At 43.5% G+C, this 19,909-nt stretch overlaps 1 protein-coding gene across 2 annotated transcripts in view; it reads right to left on the reverse strand.

The window, feature by feature from the left end:
- DDX31 (DEAD-box helicase 31) overlaps positions 1–19,234 on the reverse strand; it is a 149,346-nt gene extending 130,112 nt beyond the window's left edge. The window contains exons 1-8 of one of the 2 annotated variants that reach the window (XM_073600533.1): positions 17,836–19,234; positions 16,344–16,585; positions 15,552–15,627; positions 14,473–14,516; positions 13,116–13,186; positions 10,194–10,258; positions 7,187–7,231; positions 6,959–7,000 (exon numbers count right to left, since the gene is read on the reverse strand). In XM_073600533.1, coding sequence (XP_073456634.1) covers positions 6,959–7,000; positions 7,187–7,231; positions 10,194–10,258; positions 13,116–13,186; positions 14,473–14,516; positions 15,552–15,627; positions 16,344–16,585; positions 17,836–17,937 — 687 coding nt within the window. In that variant the 5' untranslated portion in view covers positions 17,938–19,234. The remainder of the gene's footprint in view (positions 1–6,958; positions 7,001–7,186; positions 7,232–10,193; positions 10,259–13,115; positions 13,187–14,472; positions 14,517–15,551; positions 15,628–16,343; positions 16,586–17,835) is intronic. The other variant, XM_073600532.1, reaches the window with a different exon arrangement.
- Between the last annotated feature and the right edge of the window lie 675 nt (positions 19,235–19,909).

Raw genomic sequence — 19,909 nt, forward strand, 5'->3', positions numbered from 1 at the left:
GCCATTATTGGCACTTTTTTCTCTTAACGGATAAATGCCGATATCACCATTTTTGGCTGAAATGTTTTGGCGACCGAAATTTCGGTGCATCTCTAATATTTTATCTTTTTTTTTTTTAACAAAAATAGGATTTTTTAAAACAGCTTACCTGTAAAATCCTTTTCTTTCGAAGGACATCACGGGACACAGAGCCACAGTAATTACTGATGGGTTATATAGGTATCACTGGTGATTGGACACTGGCACACCCTATCAGGAAGTTCAACCCCCTATATAATCCCTCCCCCTTGCAGGGATACCTCAGTTTTGTAGCCAAGCAATATAGTGTATTAGAAGAGGGGTGGGACCTCTGTGTCCCGTGATGTCCTTCGAAAGAAAAGGATTTTACAGGTAAGCTGTTTTAAAAAATCCTATTTTCTTTCTCGAACATCACGGGACACAGAGCCACAGTAATTACTGATGGGATGTCCCAGAGCAATGCTACCTGAGGGGGGGAACCACGACCAAGTAGGGTGCAATCAGACCTGAGGACCCTGTACCGCTGCCTGCAGCACACTACGCCCAAAGGCGATATCCTCATGACTTCTCACATCCACCTGATAGAATCTGGTGAATGTATGAACTGAAGACCAGGTTGCGGCCTTGCAGATTTGAGCCATAAAGGCCCGGTGATGCACTGCCCAAGAAGCACCAATAGCCCTTGTGGAATGTGCCCTGATCTGAAACGGAGGAATCTTCTGTTTCAAACCGTAAGCTTGAATGATCAACTGTCGAATCCATTTAGAAATGGTAGCTTTTGACGCTGCCTGTCCTCTATTGGGACCCTCTGGCAGCACAAACAAAACATCCGTCTTGCGGATCTGAGTAGTTGCCCCTAGATAGGCCTTAACTGCTCTTACTACATCCAACGAATGTAGAGATCTCTCTTCCGGAGAACAGGGATCTGGAAAAAAGGAAGGTAGAACAATGTCTTGGTTTAAATGAAAATCAGAAACCACCTTCGGTAAAAAACTAGGATGAGGGCGTAGTACCACTCTATCCTTGTGTATAATCAAATAAGGCTCCTTACAGGAAAGAGCTGCTAATTCTGATACTCTTCTAGCAGAAGAGATGGCCACCAGAAAAATTAATTTCCTTGTCAACAAGACCAAAGGAATCTGACTTATTGGTTCAAAAGGCCGTTTCTGTAACACAGCCAGGACCAAATTCAAGTCCCAGGGGTTTAGGGGCGCTTTAACCGGAGGATTAAGACGCATCACCCCCTGCATAAAGTTTCGGACCAAAGAATGCGAAGCAAGTGGCCGCTGAAATAATACTGATAAAGCAGAGACCTGGCCCTTGATGGTACTCAAGGCCAGCTTCATCTCTAATCCCATCTGTAGAAAATCAAGGATTCTACCTATGACATATTTCCTGGGATGCCAACCTCTGGATTCACACCAGGTTATATAAGCTTTCCAGACTCTATGATAAATCATCCTGGAAGCTGGCTTCCTTGCATTAATCAAGGTAGATATGACAGGACCTGAGAGCCCACGACTCTTCAGAACGTGGGTCTCAATAGCCAAACCTTCAAATTTAGCGTTTGTAAGGCAGGATGGAACACTGGACCTTGAGCTAACAGGTCTGGGCGTTCCGGTAGTGTCCACGGGGAACCTACCGTCATCCTTACTATTTCTGCATACCAAGTCCTTCTGGGCCAAGCGGGGGCCACCAGAAATACCGACTTCCTTTCCTGCCTGATCCTGCGAAGGAGTCGTGGTAGTAGCAGAATAGGCGGGAATGCGTAAATCAGTGAGAACCGATGCCACGGAATCACCAACGCATCCGTCCCGCATGCAAGAGGATCTTTTGTCCTTGCCACAAATCTGTCTATCTTTTTGTTGAATCGGGATGCAAAGAGATCTACATCTGGAACCCCCCCATCTTTGGCATATGGCCCAAAAGACGTCGGGATGCAGAGACCATTCCCCTGGAAGTAACTGCTGGCGACTTAGACAGTCCGCCTGCCAATTCTCTATTCCCGGGATGAAAACTGCCGATATGCATGGCACATGCATCTCTGCCCAGACTAAGATCTGGTTCACCTCTTTTTGAGCAGCTCGGCTCCGGGTGCCTCCCTGATGATTGACATAAGCCACTGCTGTGGCATTGTCGGACTGGATCCTGACCGGACAACCCTGTAGCCTGATAGTCCAGGCTTTTAGAGCTAGATGTATCGCCCGGATCTCCAGAATGTTGATGGGTAAGGTCCTCTCTGTCTTGGACCATACTCCTTGGACCGCAGCCTGTTCCAGAACTGCTCCCCAACCTGACAGACTGGCATCTGTTGTTACCACCGTCCAGGTAACCGGTAGAAAGGATTTCCCCTTCTGCAGGTTTTCGGGTATGAGCCACCAATTGAGGCTCTGACGCACCGCATGCGACAGGTGCATCGGAAAGTCTAATGCCTGAACCTTCTTGTTCCAGGTCGACAGAATACTGTGTTGCAGCATTCTTGAGTGAAACTGAGTATAGGGAACTGCTTCGAATGAAGACACCATCTTCCCTAGTAGCCTCATACAAAGGCGGACTGAGGGACCCTTCTTGGTCCTTACTGTCAGAATCAGCTCTCTCAAAGCAGTGATCTTTGCCTGGGGTAGAAATATTTTCTCCTGGCTTGTATGTATAATCAGACCTAAATATTCCAGTCTTCTTACTGGTTTTAGGAAAGACTTTTCTAAGTTGAGGATCCAACCCAGGTGTTCTAGATACCTGACCGTGGTCCTCAAGTTTCCATTCAAAGAGGCTACCGACCGGTCTATCAAGAGCAGGTCGTCTAGGTATGCTATGACAGCTATACCCTGAGCCCTTAATCTGGCCAGAGGAGGAGCCAAGATCTTTGTGAACACTCGAGGTGCAGTGGCTATCCCAAAGGGCAGAGCCATAAACTGGAAATGGCGCCCTCCTACCTCGAAGCGCAGAAACTTCTGATGAGCAGGAAAAATGGGCACATGCAGATATGCATCTCTGATGTCTATTGATGCCAGAAATTCTCCTCCCTGCAGGGTGGGAACTACTGTTCGAATTGATTCCATGCGGAAGGATTGAATCCTTAGGAATCGGTTCAGATCCCTTAAGTCCAAAATGGGCCTGACATCCCCATTTGGCTTTTGGAACGTAAAAAGGTTGGAATAGAAGCCCAATCCCTGGTCCTTTGCAGGAACTATCATAATGACCTCCTGCGACAAAAGTCGCTCTAACGCTAGAAGGAGCGACTGCTTCTTCTCTGGGTCTCTGGGAACATTTGATCTGAGGAACCGAGGAGAAGGGAATTCCTGAAACTCCAGCTTGTACCCTAAGGTTACCGTGGAGACTACCCATCTGTCCTGGAAGTCCTCCTGCCAGAGCTCTGAGAATTGTCGCAGTCTTCCCCCCACTCGAGTGAGCGGGGGCGCCCCCTCATGCAGAGGTCTTAGTGTTTTGCCTAGTAGGCTTCTTTCCCCAGGACTTCTTTTGTCCCTGGGGTTGACTCTTGTCTCTGGACCCCGATGGAGGCGGCCGTCGAGACTGCCTGGAGGCTGAAGCCCCCGGCGCTGGGGAAAGAGTCCGTTTGAAAGAGGGACGCTTACTCTTCTTCTTGACAGGTAAGAGAGTGCTTTTCCCACAAGAGATTCTCTTGATATAGTTATCCAAGTCCTCTCCAAACAACCTTGCACCACGAAATGGAAACCCAGCCAGTAGCTTCTTACATGGTGCTTCGGCTGACCAATTTTTCAACCATAGGATTCTACGTATATGCACCAACCCCAGTGAAAGACGGGAGGTTTGCACGATAGAATCTCTAATGGCGTCAACCACAAAGCATAAGGCCGCTGGAAGGTTAGCAAACCCCTGGGCCTGCTGTTCAGGTAATACTTTGATGACCTGCTTAACATGGTCTCTTAAGTATTGACAGACTCCAATCGCTGCTATTGCAGGTTGGGCCACTGATCCTGCTAAGGAGAAAACATCCTTCAATAGGGATTCCATCCTTTTATCTACAGGATCCCTGAGCATCTGAGCATTGTCTACAGGACAAGTCAGGCTATTATTTATGGAGGAAATGGCGGCATCAATAGCTGGTATTCCCCACATTTTAATAAACTTTTCATCCATCGGATAAAGTGTTGAAAACTTTCTCGGCGGAAAAAAACGTTTGTCTGGGTGATCCCACTCAGAATAAATAAGCTTTTCAAGTAAAGTATGAACAGGAAAAGCATGTGCTGCTTGGAAAGGTTTCAGTGACCCCAAAGCAGAAGAGGATTCTTTAGCAGTTTCAGGTATGGGCAACTTAAATGTGGAGCGGACCAATCCAGTGAGGATCTGCACTAAGACTTTCTCCTCTTGGGAAGTCGCAGAGGGTCCCTCTCCACCTGAATCCTCCGAAGAGGAATCATCCATCCCATCCCGATCCTCTGAAAGGGATTCATCTCCTTTATCCCAGAGCTCCTCTGTCTGAGGGTCTTGGGGAACAGAGGAAAGCCTAGTGCGTTTTCTTCCACTGAGTGAAGACGTAATCACGGCCATTAATCTTTCCTCTAGACCATTAATGGTTGAGGAAAAAACCTCTTGTGTAATATATACAGGGGCTGAAGTGCCAGAAGCAGGTGTAGCCCCTGACCCCGATGGCTCTCCCTGGCTAGCCGTCCCTGGCCCATTTTTAGGGGGGAGGATGCTGCCGACAGGGGGCCCTCAGAACCTGAACGAGATCCCCTAGTGTCTCTGGTTCCTGGGGTGCTTGAACCTCTTCTACCCATAGTGCAAAGCAACAAGGTGTGAGGTATACAAATGAACACTGTCCGCTGAGCGATGTAGTCTGGCTAAAAGCCTTGCTACCCAATGCTCAGTCTGGTGTTACTTCAGTAAATGCTGCCTAGGAGAATGCCTGTGTCCCACCTTACATGCGACCGTCAGCTCTGTGTCTCTCAGAAGGCTGAGTGCACCTGTACAGAGTGCCTTTAATAGCCTGCAGCTGGCCTGAGTGGGAGTCTAAACACTCTGTGTTGACATCCCGCCCCCTCCTCCGTTTGAAAAAACCGTCAGAGACTGGGGCCCCCATCAGTAGGGGGATCCAACAGTTCTGGGACCGTAAAGCACCTCGCCAGAAATTAGGAAGTTTAAAGCCATTTTCTGATCTGCGGGGTCCAGCTCTCTAAAAAGAGAAGCATTACGGGTAAAACCTCGTTTCTTCGGACACGAGGCCCGGGTACCATTCAATTCGGCCATGAAAAGACACTTGGAGCTCAGCACAGGACATCCTTACACGTCCATCACCTAAGACACTGGCGTAAAAACTGAGGTATCCCTGCAAGGGGGAGGGATTATATAGGGGGTTGAACTTCCTGATAGGGTGTGCCAGTGTCCAATCACCAGTGATACCTATATAACCCATCAGTAATTACTGTGGCTCTGTGTCCCGTGATGTTCGAGAAAGAAATGTATGGTTTTTTTTTCCACAGTTGCCAATAGAATAAAAAAAAACCCCATATGACATTCATATATATGGTTAAAGCTAAACTCCAGGTATAGTTTTTATTGCATAGTTACATTGGTCCAGCTTGGACCAATGTAAGTATATACATATTCTATATCTGTGTTATCCCTGTGGAAGCAGAGAATCATTGCAGCAGCTGATTCTACTACAATGATTGCCGATATCTTCCGGGTCCTGCGCCAAACAGCTGCCCTTCTACATAGTGAGCACAGGGGGTCGTCTGCTCAGTACAGCCGCCATTCACAAAAAAAAAAAACAGCTAGGTGTTGCAGGGAAGGTAAAGACTGAAGGACTCCTTTAATGGGTTAGCTTAAAGAGGAAGTAAACACTGCAAAATATTTCTTTTTTTTCTAATATTTCAATGTTTTTTTTACCTTGCCAAGCAAGCGTTCTATAAATTAGTCCTAAACGAGCGTTAGAAAGACCTTTTTTTATGATTTTTATTTTCCTGTATCTTCTGTGTATCATCCGTGCCATTCTTTGTCCTGTTTGCTGAAGCTGATGCGGACGTCATTTCCGCCCTTAGTTCGTATCCCTGCCGAAAACTCGCGCATGCGCCGTAGCGTCGTAACCAAGCCTCGATCTCAACTGCCGTTACTACGGCAACAGAGCATTCTCAATGAGACCAGTAAATGACTATCAAGGCGAGGCTTCTGCGTGTCAGATAATGACACAGCAGGCAAAGGAAGCTGAAACGGCACACATTGTGTGCCGTTAATGAGGCTACCTAGTGCGCGAGGGCGCGGGTGACGTCACAAGACAAATAAAGATGATTTGCATCGCAAAGACAAACGTGAGTGCACTTTCACAGGCAGCGATCATTGATGTAAAGTTCTATAGGAGGGTTTACAACCACTTTAAAGCTTAACTCCATGCAGATATAAAAGACACAATCTAATACAACTCTACAACAATTTATTATTACATTGTTGAATGTATTTTTTTAAGCAAATGTAAGTACTGGAATTTGACTTGGCATCAGCCTAGCCCGTACAGCAAAGCTAAGAATGAGAGAGGGAGAAGCAGCCCAAGTAGACATTAGTTGTGCTGCAGTGCTGAAAGAAACATGCTGATAGAAGGAGACAGCAAGGGAAGCTCATCGGTCTGCTGCTTCTCCTTTCACTGTCCAGTCGCAGGCTAGGGGTAGGCCATGACCTGTAAGGCCAATGTCACAACCACAAATAATACCCCTAATTCTCTGTTGATGCCAATGAATTTTGCCATAAAGGCCCAATTTTGCTGGAATATTCTGATTTTGCGAAAAAATGATGGGGAAATTAAAACTCTCAATTTCAATTATCCCACTTTTTATAAGTGGATTCGCTCTAATATGACTCTGTCCGTGTTTGTACAGCTCAACCAGAGCTTTGTATATCATACAATCTGATTGTACAGGTAGCAGTCAGTTTAAAGGAGATGTCAATGGACACGGAGTATACTGACCTTAAGCAGCTTTTGAATGGTGGTGAAACTCTGCAGGGCCAGCTATGAAGCAGAAAATGACAAAACAAAACCAATTCAGCTTTCCAGCTGTCATTATGGGGCATACAGCCATAGAAACATTTATAAATTAATGCAATATGCAATATTAAAGAGCCTGCTATTTGTACACTGTACCCAGAATGCACCTCACCACGGTCCATCCCAAGCCATAAAGAAACATCTCCTTACCTCTCTTGTGGGGACTAAAACAAGGGCATAAGGTCCATCACTGCGCTGTTAGAGAGTAAGTAAAAAACATTAGCAGTTTTCTAGAATATAATATTAATATATAATACAGTATTCTAATATAAAAAAAAAAGTCTTAAACAAAAAGCTGATTATATCTGGTCTGAGCTTATTATCTCTGCTGCATGAACTGATTGCACATATAGCAGTTTATTTACACTCTTTGTTAACGAATTTCAATAAAATAAAATAATTTTTTGGTAGTCTTTTAACAAATATCACTTTTCCCCACATTTTAAAATGTACATTTTAGGCCTGAAGATTAGATACATTTTCCAAAGAGTATCTATTTTCTGAAAGAAAAGACCCTGGAGAATAAAATGGCGGCAGTTGCAATTTTTTTTGTGTTATATTAGTGTACATGTTTATCAAACACATTTTTTTTTTTAAAGAAATACACTAAAGTTTAAGGATAAGTTTACCTTTAAAAAATAAATAAATAAATAAATAATAATAATAAATGCACATTTTTTGCAGGTAAAAATATGTGCATTTGCTATTTCTTTTTGTTGGAGCCTGGAAAGCATTGCACCCACAATCAGCAGACCACAGGGGCAATGCAGGACTCCGGCAGGTTGTCAGTGTAAGCTGTCTGCTCGTACAGGAAGAATCAATGAACTAATTAGAGCACTCAACAGCGATCTGGTAGTTCATTGAGAACTACAAGCCGACAGCTACAAAGGCTGTCAGTACTTGTAGTTCATTCATTTACAGAACTCTGTAAATGAATGACGTGCCTGTGTGGGCGGAGAAGATCCACTGTCACAGGGAGAGGGGGAATCGGGGAGCAGCTGCAGGAGCATGTTACACGTTCCATCCTAAAAACAGGTGAAAAATGTTATATATATATATTTTTTTTTATATTATATATATATATATATATATATATATATATTTATATTTTTATATGATATATATATATATATATATATATATATATATATATATATATATATACATACACACACACACACATACACTGAGCAAAATTATAAATGCAACACTTTTGTGTAGCCCCTATTTATCATGAGCTGAAAGCAAAGATCTACGACTTTTTCTATGTACACAAAAGACCTATTTCTCTCAAATACTGTTCACAAATCTGTCTACATTCTCTGAAACTGTTGGAGACGGCTTACGGTAGAGAAATGAACATTCAGTTCAAGGGCAACAGCTCTGGTGGACATTCATGTAGTCAGCTGTCATCTGTGGCATTGTGCTGTGTGATAAAACTGCACATTTTAGAGCGGCCTTTTACTGTGACCAGCCTATTGCACACCTGTGCAATAATCATGCTGTCTATTCGGCATCTTGATATGCCACACCTGTGAGGTGGATGGATTATCTCGGGAAAGGAGAAGTGCTCACTAAGACAGATTTAGACAGATTTGCTTCCATGTTCATTCACCAGAAAAGATGGGTGGTCATTCACAGCCAGTGAGCCATTGACAAGAGAGAGGGGGCAGGGCCAAGCCATGGTGGTGCCTGAATGGACATAAAGAGAAGTGGCTCGGGAGTGAGCCTGCTTGGGAGCCCCCCATAGCAAGCGGTTTGCTGTGGGGGCACTTGGCAGGAGGGAGGGGCCAGGAGCGCTAGTGTGGGACCCAAGAAGAGGAGGATCTGGGCTGCTCTGTGCAAAACCACTACACAGAGCAGGTAAGTATAACATGTTTGTTATTTTTTTTAAAAACTTGCCTTTAATATCACTTTAATAAAACACATGATCAGTGTCAGGGCTTTGTTTCTCGGAGAATAGGTACAGGAACTCCCCCCGTCTGAGTCACCCCTTGTCTCTGCCCCCTACCCACCTCTGACCACCGTCCCTTGATTCCACCACCTAACGGTACTGCCCCTTTTAGAGAATACAGAACCAAGTATCGTTATGTGGTGCTAAATCATTTGTACGGAACATGTTGATGATAAAAAGAAAAGCAGTAAAATATATCCCCTGCAGCAACAGTGAACCACCCACAACAAAATATCACACCCAGTAACAAAATATCACACCCAGTAACAAAATATCCACCCAAGCAACATTAGACATCCCCCCCCCCCCCCAGCAGCAACAACAGACCTCCCAGCAGCCAGCATCAATAGATCTTCCAGCAGCCAGTAAAAATTGACCTCTCCCTCAACAGTAGATCCCTTCCAGCAACATAAGACCCCCCAGCAACAACAGATTCACCATCAGCAACAATAGACGCTCACACAAAATCAGATCCCCACCAGTGACAATAGATCGCCTGGCAGCCAACATAAATAGACCCTCCAGCACACCCCACACTATTACATACATGCAGTGCTGGAGGTACCGGAACTGCGTCCCCCCCCCCCCCCCCCCGCGTTCCCGCTGAAAAAAAGCCCTGATCAGTGTACTCCCTAGCTGCAAACTTCCTAAAACATTTTTTACATTTTTTTTTATTAGGCACAAAAACAATGAATATTTCACATATGACACTAGTAATCAGCAGAAGATGCCTTCCATACAACAGAATTAGCTTGCTGTTGCTCAATAAAAAAAATTAAAAATACTGCTGTGAAGGAGCGGGAGAGCTCAGATTACACACACAGTTGGATGGTGTTGAATTTAGGGGCTACAGAATACACTTTTTTTTTTTAACAGAAAAGTTTTTATTTATAACAAATACAAAAATAATACAAAAAGAAAAAAAAAAGAAAACCAAATATACGGTACATCATAGATATATCATAGCAATGTATCCTATCTAAAAATAAAGATCACATTTAAATATGGCGAATGAGAGTTGATGATGCTACAAGATACTATTCCGGAGTATGGGACGAAGCCTGGCATTCCTGCCTAACATTTGTGCTGGTTTATAACCATAATCTATAGTTGGTGGGGGGGGTATAGGAAGAGGAGGGGGGAAGGAGGAGAGAGGGGGGAGGGGGGGGGCCACACCGGACCCAATTTACAGAATACACTTACCTGTATTTTAGCGGTTGCTGCTTGAAGTGACTGTACAAGTGGAACACCATAAGCTAAAGTCTTCCCTATAAAGAAAGTCCAGATATATATTATTAGCCATGCTGTTTCCATTAAAGTGTACCTGTCTTTCATACATCATTTGCACTAAAAGTCCCTATGTTTTGTTTGATGAGCGACTTTTACATTAAAATATTAAAGACCAGTTTCAAGCAAGTGAAAACAATCAGTGAGCTGCTAACACTCTATAGCAAAGAATCTAGAAAAGCTTTATCAGTTCCTGATTGTGAAGAAGCTTTCTGCCTCCAAGACAATTCTGTTGGCCACTGAGGCTACTCGTGGTAGTGATAGGCCGACATGAATATGAAGGGAACTGGAGAGAGCAGCAAGTCCTGACTCTACCTGGAGGTGTCCAAGCTTTGCATTTCAGACCTGACATACAGCCATAAGAATAGGGTATTAGATGCTGCTGCAGTTATGTTTTCTTTATTTATTACAGGTACTATAGCACTGTCAGTAAGTACGATTTCTCCCGTTCGGCCCCACAATGTGAAGGATGGACAAATCCCCCTGCCAGGTACTCTACTGTAACAGCTGGCACCCGCGGCTGTCAGAATACCTTAATAGCGGCTGCATCTGATCGGATGCAGCTGCTGTTCGGCTGGCATATTTCGCCCGGCTCCTTCGATCATTAGCTCATAAGATGGCAGGCAGGTGGGTTCCCACAAGACCACCCACAGTTCAAACTTCGGCCAGTTCATCAAAGAGCAGCTTTAATTCACAACGTGTAAGGTCAGCTTTGCCTTTGTTCTCAATACAATGATCTTCAGTGAGTGGCCCCATTGCACGACGCAGAGCCTTGCTTCCGAAAATGTCCTCACCGGGTACCCTTCAGCCTGTGCATTGACTCCCTTGTCCTACTTTTTTCTATAGGGAGCCCCACACTCATGCCACACTCCAGGGGCCCTGCAGAATACAGCTTTCCATATAGTAAAGAATGGGGCTGAAGTGTGCAAGCATAGGCTGAGGAGGACCAGGCATGGACATTTCCAGAAGCATGACTAGGCTACATAGTGAAGATTGCTGGATAAAAAGGTGAAGGTGATTGGACTAGTTGGGCTGCACGCTTTAAAGGACAATTTGTACTGAAGGTACAGTTTCCCTTAAAGTGGAGTTCTACCCCCCCAAAAAAAAAAAAATTAGTAAATTAAAAAAAAAAAAATTTGAAAAAAAAATTTTTTTTTTTACTCACCTCTAAATGCCTGTTGCTAGGGGGTCCCTCGTAGTCTGCCTCCTTCGGTGCCTGGGGTCCTGACGTCACTTCCCACGGCACAGGAAGGGAGATCGCCTCTCCACCCTCCCTCTTGTCAATCATCTGGGACACGTGACTGGTCCCAGATGATTGCGGGGCCAGTGACGGCGTGTGGCGCGGCTCATGCATGCGCAATGGGTGCCCGGCTGTGAAGTTAAAATGCCGGCGCCACCGAGCGCAGGGGGGGACGAGCGGGGCTTCAATCCCCTGCATCGCTGGACCCTGGGACAGGTAAGTGTCCGATTTAAAGTCAGCAGCTGCAGTATTTGTACCTGCTGACTTTTATTTATTTTTTTTTAAATGGGAACCCCTCTTTAAAGATAAATATGTTACCCCAACATTTCATATTCCTGATATGTGCCTGCTTTACCATGTACTTGTGTAAAAAAGTATCCTGTTCTCTTTGTATTGCTTGGCATGAGAGCACAGCATGATCAGTTCTCTAGCTATGCTGGAAACTCAGCCTGCTCTTCTCCAATGATCAGACTCTCCTGAAACGCACCCCCTGCACAGCCACTCACTGGGAAGACCAGCATGCTGCTGTTTGTTTCTCCTCCTCCATCTCTCTGAACTCCTTATGCATCTGAGAACAGGGGTATGTGATCACTTACAAAAAAAAGGGGGGGGAAATGTATTTATATATTGTAACACAGTGAGGCTCTGTCACTATAGAAATGGCAAAGAAATGGAAACAGAGTTTGCATGTTTGCTGACGAGTGTAGATTTTAAATGGAGAAAATCGCTCTGGCAGCTTTCTCCGGAGTTTGCTTTTTCCAGGTGGGGCTCAGTAGTTTGGAGATCCCTAAGAGTCTTGGGTGGGATGGGATCTCCAACCCTGTGTCCGGGTGTTGTGGACAGCCAGCGGGGTGTGTGCCCAGGTGCACACAGCCCATATAATGAGGGGCTGGTGAGAGCAGTAGGAGTGTGTTGCAGCAGTTGCTGTAGCCAGGAGGGAGGTGGTCTCCTGTTTAGGAACCCAGGCAATATCCTTGAGATGACACTCCATGTGGGAGAGGTTCTCGGTCAGTAGACTGGGAGAGTTGGGCCAGCTGAGAGAGCCTGGGAGACCATAGCTGAGACAACTGGAAGAGAGAGTCCTGGGGACCAGAGGGGACCGTGAGTCTTGGAGGAGTGTGAAAGCCTGGATGATCAGGAGAACCCCTTCCTAGAGGCCAGAAGTGAGCCTGTGCAACATGGTACCGTTACCAAGGCTGAGTGAGCCTTGAGAGCCAGGCGGCTTAGCATTTTTCATTTGCTGTAGAAGAACCCCTGCGTGGGCAAACCATGCGTGTTTGAACTTTAATTTTGTTATGTTCAAAAAAGGTGGGTTGTTTTAGAAGGTGAGGGTTCATACTGTATGTACTTTAAGGACTCAACCATACGTGAGCTTTCTAATTGCTCAGTAGCATAAGATCAATTGCAATTGAACTCCACTTGGCTCAAAATAAGTAATTACACATGTAATCTACACAAGTTATTTTGCTCTAAAACGTCATTAAATACAACTTTTCCATTACAACCTGCAGCCGCTAAGATTTTCTAAAACTGTTAAAAAGTTCAAATGTTGCTTTCTTCTTAACTGTGTCACTCCTGGTCTATAGGTTACGACTTACCAGATCCTGTCTGAGACCTCACCAGGGCATCTCTACCAGACAAGAGAACCGGGATAGTCATTTTCTGGACACTGAAGATAAAGATGGGGAAAAAAATTGATTTATATTTTTACTGATATCTCAGAAGCTGTACTGTCTCTGCCCACATTGTTAGGAACTCCTTACTTCCTGTGTGGACACCAAGACAGGAAGAGAGGTGAAATCTCTTTAACAAGGATACAAACTGCAAAAAAAAACCTGACAGAGGCTCTTATTCTTCCCTATTTTAACCAAAATTAAATAATACATTTGTGCTAGAGTTGGACTGGATATGGGAAACCTACTTACTATTACGGGTATTTATACTGTATATTTGCAATTTGCAACTGCAATTTACGCAGCACTTTACATACTGTACATCTGCCATCAAGGAGCTCACAATCTAACATCCCTATCTTGACATGCTTACATACAGGCAAATACATGCTAGGGCCAGTTTTGAAATGAGCCAATTAACCTAAAGGCTTGTCTGTGGCTTGGGGAAAGAAACTGGAGTACTTGGAGGAAACAAGGCACAAGGATGGAAACACCATGCAGGTAGTGTCCTCACCAGGATTCAAACTGAGGACCTCAGTGCTGCAAGATAAAAGTACTAATCATTAAGCCACTCTGCTGCCTTATTGAAGACACGTAGAGGCTGCCATTACTGTCCTATCTTTGTGAAAAGATTTCTTCCTAATGCCGCGTACACACGGTCGGACTTTTCGTCTACAAAAGTCCAACGGACGCTGACGGACTAAAGCTGGCTGGTAATCCGATCGTGTGTGGGCTTCTCCGGACTTTCAACTGACTTTTTTAGCCTCAAATCCGACGGACTTTAGATTTGAAACATGCTTCAAATCTTTACGTCGTAACTACGACGGACCCCGAAGTCCGCTCGTCTGTGTGCTAGTCCGACGGACAAAAACCCATGCTAGGGCAGCTATTGGCTACTGGCTATGAACTTCCTTATTTTAGTCCGGTGTACGTTATCACTTACGAATCCGTCGGACTTTTGTGTGGTCGTGTGTAGGCAAGTCCGTTCGTTAGAAAGTCTGCTGCAAGTCCGCCGAAAGTCCGCCGGGTCTGTCGGACAGGCCGTCGGACTTTTGTAGACGAAAAGTCCGACCGTGTGTACGCGGCATTACTGTCATCCTGATCCAATGGTTTCACCACTTTGCCAGTCATTGACATGAAGCAAGCATGCCAGAGTTTTGATTTCACCCTGACTTTCCTGATCTCCTTGGTTCCTGGTCAGTGTCTGACAAATAATTAAAGCCAACTAACATGCATCAGATTTTCTTGGCTTGGTGAAGACATTTTAATAGGAAACACCAACCTGGTCATCTGGGTTATATTCAGAACGTTTGAGATAGTGGCGACCTGGAACAAGAAAACAAAGTCCTGATTATAGATCATGCCAATTTAATTTTTAAAGTAAGTGACAAGATATTACACCCAGGAGCAAATACCCGAGGAGGAGCAACATAATGTCCTGACCTACTGATAAATGTGCACATATACCCACTCTAAGGTCAGTTTGGTCACATTTATAAGAATGATTTTGGAGGGAACCCCAAGAAACCCTAAAGAAAATAAAAAAATTGAAACAGTGTTCCTGACTGGACTCTATATGGCAAGACTGCTAACCACATAGTCATCATGTTGGAAGAGTTGACTCTCATGTGTCTTGATTGTTGTTGAATCTTGAACTCCTTGCTCCTTCCATGAATTTTCTATATAAACCTTGTCTCAGCACTTCCTCTTTGCCAGGTTATTGTGCCTTCTCAGCCAGTGCCTTGCTCTTGTCTTCCCTGCTGCCATCTGTATTTTGTCGTGATCGATCCTTGGCTTGTTCCTTGACTACTCTACTGCCTGATCCCAGCCTGCAACTACTCGTTACCGACCTTTTGGCTTGTTTACTGACCGTGTTGCTATTTGATCCTCATCTGCTTATCTGCTACTGGACTCCGGCTTGCTCACACCCTTGTGGGGCGATCCAGAGGACCGCGACCTGGTACTAACAGGCAGCTAAATCCATCTCCTCCATCAGGAGCTCTGGTGAACACCGGTTAGTAATTAGACTCCGCACCTCAGGTGAGCCTGTGTCATCTGCCAGGGTGACTGTCTGTGTACCTATCCTGCTGGTCGGTGGTGGTCCTGCAACTGCTATAGCAACTGGTCTTCAAGCCTGATGCCTGATCGTGACGGTATGGAACTATGAATATGGGATCATCCATCAGGTTATCTGACAGTGTTAGTAATGTGGAAATGTGGATGAAACCTACTAATTGTTACTTACTGTTTTCTTGTACAAATAACGAGGATGGTTGGAAGGGGAATGCTTGTACATTTAATGTACTGAAAAAAGTTTCAATACAAACCATAACTGATTCATTAAAAAAAAGGGACACCTACCAGATGGGGGTGCAGCTCCAGCTCAGAAAATGAATCGGAAGAGAAGACGTTTTCTTGTAACTGTTTCACATTTTGCCTGGTAAAAAATAAAGCAGAAGAAGAGATGGTACCACACCGGAGAGTCAACAGAATGTTTAATGAAGAAAGTCTTTATTGTCGTATGTCAGACCATTATGCAGGGTTAGGGTTGACGCGTTTCACACGAATGTACCATGCTTGTTCAAAACAAGCCATGATAAAAAAAAAATCAGCAAAGCAAGGGGAAAAAAAATACAGATGTTACAGTTGTTCTCCTATGGTCTCTTTTCACACGTGTGCAACTTTTTTTTACGACTTTGGACATCAGAGTCGCATGACAAGTCGTACCCTATGATTCCCAATGATAATCATTCATATCTGTGCGACTTTAAGTCACACCGACTTCAAAGTAGTCCCTATACTACTTTGGTCCAACTTTGATGGGAGTTGAGGTCCATAGACGTCAAGTTTACACAGGCATTCCCTAAAATCGTGCGACTTTTAAGTCACAGCAGTGTAAAAGGGGCCTGAGACTCAGTTCAAACAGATGTGACATATGGGATCCCAAGTCGGCTGACATGTGACAGTGTTTCCCTATGACAGCTGCCTTAACTGATACTACCCAAGTCTGTCTGACTTTAGAAAAGGTTGCTGCACTACTTTGGTATGACTTTGATAAGACTAAAAAGTCAAACTCCACAGTTGCACTGAAAGTCGCACAATTTTGGAGCGGGGCTAGTGTGGACCGATCCTTGTTGCCAAATAAAAACGAACCTCTCTATTTCCGGAACCTCAGGGTTGTTTTTGAAGAGGGAGGATGTTTTGACAGCGGCCCTTCCCTTTGTGCCATCTTCTTTCTTCTCTCCTTTTTTAGGTGAGGAATCTCCTTTTAATTTTTTGCTGAGTTTGGATTTGGTGTCCTTGGACTCGATATCTGCAGAAGCTGAAGGAGCTGAACGCTTGGAGGGGGGACCTTCACTGGCATCTTGAGACTTCCTTTTCTGAGCTTTCAATTTCTGTCAGTAAATTGAATAACAGAATTAGTGCTGACAAAGCTAAACCCTTAATTCCCAAAACTAGAAAAACATTTTTTTTTAAATGCAACAGGTGTTCAAATTAGAATCTGTTTAGAAATCAACCTCCTATAATCCCCTGTACAGTAGCACCAAGACTGGGAAATGGTGGGGCAATGATCAGAGCCAACCAAGCTCTGCTGTATTGTACATATGCTGATAAAGAACCAGCTGATGGGCAAAAAAAAAAAAGGAGAAATGAGAAAAGAGATGACCTCATCAGTAACCTGCTGTTCTTTCATTGACCAATCAGCAGCCTGGGTGTGTTTTGACCAAGCTATGCTGCTGTAAATGGAGGCAAATATCCTGACAATTAACTTCACTTTTTTGTAACCTTTTCATCTGCTAAATATACCACTGATTATAGTTTGCTATATCTGTTCGATTCGATAAGGGCAAAAAAAAAGTAAATGTTGATCCTGTCAGAAATTCAGTGCTGTCATGTGCACTCTGCAATGTCAACTCAATCAGTCTTATCAATCCTGCTCAGTTTAGCTATGTGAACTACAGAACACTTCACCCCCACAATATGAAGAAAAGGGGAGGGGAAGGTTCTGTAGTCCTAATAATCCTCCTGTCCTAGGATGGCAATGCTGTTCTTCCTGTGAGTACAATGAGTATGTGTTGTCACCAAAGGAAAGGTAGTGTGCCACTGTCAGAATCAATAGGTGACAACAAGAGAAAACACCTAAAAAAAGAAAACAAATGCCAGTAACTACATCTAAGAATTGGAAAGCTGCAATAAACAACATTTTAGTCCTTACGTTTCACTTTTGTCTGTTGTGAGATCCTCCTACTGTAATCCCCTGTATAGAGGAGAACACAGGCGGGAGCACAGCCCTGTATTACTATTCCTTCACTGCCCTGTTACAATCTGCAGTGGTTGCTGGTCCAAGCTGTATTCCTTAGCTGCAAGACAAGTGAAGACTCCAGGGAAGTCTATGACCTGGGAATGCTGTCTGGCAGGTGTACCTGGATCAAAAGGCCAGCCTAAAAAAAGTGATAAAGCCTTTGGCAAGTAAGGCAGCTCATTTCTATGTATTTCAGGTGTTGGCATGGAGTTGAACTCTAAGACGGCAGACACGCTCACTTTAAGACCTCTGGCGTAGTCAAGACTACAAGACTGTACCCACTTGACAGACAAATCATAATACATATATAAATACCACTTTACACAAGTTCAGGAAACTTACCCAGCTCCCTCTTCTTTTTTCTGGCTTGAGGAAGTGTTTGGCACCTTTGTAAGATGGAATTGGAGCCTCTGTAATATTGAGGATTAAACCCTGATCTCCCATGACTCACAACCCCCAAAACATCAGTCAGCTACAGCCAGCCCCCCACAATGGTCTCTGTATGGTACTAGTAATGATCAGATCTACAATTCCCCTTCACCGATCCCTGTACAATACTAACGATCAGATCCTCAATCACCCTCTACAGATCTCTGCACTGTACTAATGATCAGATCTACAATCCCCCTTCACCATTTCCTGTACAGTACTAGTAATGATCAGATCTACAGATCTCTGCACTGTACCAATGATCAGATCTACAATCCCCCTTCACCAATCCTTGTACAGTACTAGTAATGATCAGATCTACAATTCCCCTTCACCGATCCCTGTACAATACTAACGATCAGATCTACAATCACCCTCTACAGATCTCTGCACAGTACTAATGATCAGATCTACAATCCCCCTTCACCAATCCTTGTACAGTACTAGTAATGATCAGATCTACAATTCCCCTTCACCGATCCCTGTACAATACTAACGATCAGATCTACAATCACCCTCTACAGATCTCTGCACAGTACTAATGATCAGATCTACAATCCCCCTTCACCAATCCCTGTACAGTACTAGTAATGATCAGATCTACAACTCCCCTTCACCGATCCCTGTACAGTACTAGTAATGATCAGATCTACAGATCTCTGCACTATACTAATGATCAGATCTACAAACACCTTTCACCGATCCCTGTACAGTACTAGTAATGATCAGATCTACAATTCCCCTTCACCGATCCCTGTACAATACTAACGATCAGATCTACAATCACCCTCTACAGATCTCTGCACTGTACTAATGATCAGATCTACAACTCCCCTTCACCAATCCCTGTACAGTACTAGTAATGATCAGATCTACAATTCCCTTTCACCGATCCCTGTACAATACTAACGATCAGATCTACAATCACCCTCTACAGATCTCTGCACTGTACTAATGATCAGATCTACAACTCCCCTTCACCGATCCCTGTACAGTACTAGTAATGATCAGATCTACAATCCCCCTCTAACAGATCTCTGTACAGTACAAGTAATAATCAGATCTACGATCCTCCTTCACGGATCTCTGTGGAGTAAAAGTAATGATCAGCTCTGCAAACACATGTGGGAAACACACTTGGCCAGGAAGGACAAAACCAGAGCTGCCCACGGAGCGCCTGAGTAAAACATCTTTACTTTTTTAATGTTGTAAAATTCTGTATAGGCGTCAGTAGGCATTCCATAAACATCACTCATCTGTATACATTCATGTTACAACTTTTCTAAGCAAAAAAAAAACACAGAACCGGAGTTAGTCCAGATCCCTATACAGACATGCCTGCTATTGGAAAGAGTTGGTCTTCGACAAAATGGCTGCTGTAGAAATCCTCAATGTATAGAAAAGTCCATAGAGTGTGTGTGATTCACACGTTTTTCTTAGCTAGTAGTGTGGTGGTAGTGATCATAAAAATAGGATAGGAATAATAATCAAAATAGGCAACATTATTTGATCCCCAACTTTAGACAAAATAACTATTACACATTATAATACGTGACCCTCTCATCTTATAATTATTACACAGTATATAAATTCATATTATATTAATACATTATATTTGTTTTTAGGGAAAATAATTATACTAATAAAGTATTATTGTATGTTATTCATGTTAATAACATGTTTTAATATTATTATTATTATTGATATACTATATTGTATACTGTAAATACATGTTTTTTTTTATTGAGATTTTCAGTTTATTTTTCCTATGTTAATGTTTTTTTTTTCTTGTGAATTTCTAAACTGAAAATCTCAATGTTATTAAATTAAACAGCATTTATTACAATGTAGGGAAGTAATAATAATACTAATAAATAGTAGTAATAATAAATAATGATACATTTCACTGATGTATTAGTATTGATAACATCATTTATTATTATTATTATTATTTATTTTATTATTATTATTTATTATTCTGGTTCTT

The sequence above is a fragment of the Aquarana catesbeiana genome, linkage group LG09 (genome assembly GCF_042186555.1).
Source record: "Aquarana catesbeiana isolate 2022-GZ linkage group LG09, ASM4218655v1, whole genome shotgun sequence".
NCBI lineage: Eukaryota > Metazoa > Chordata > Amphibia > Anura > Ranidae > Aquarana > Aquarana catesbeiana.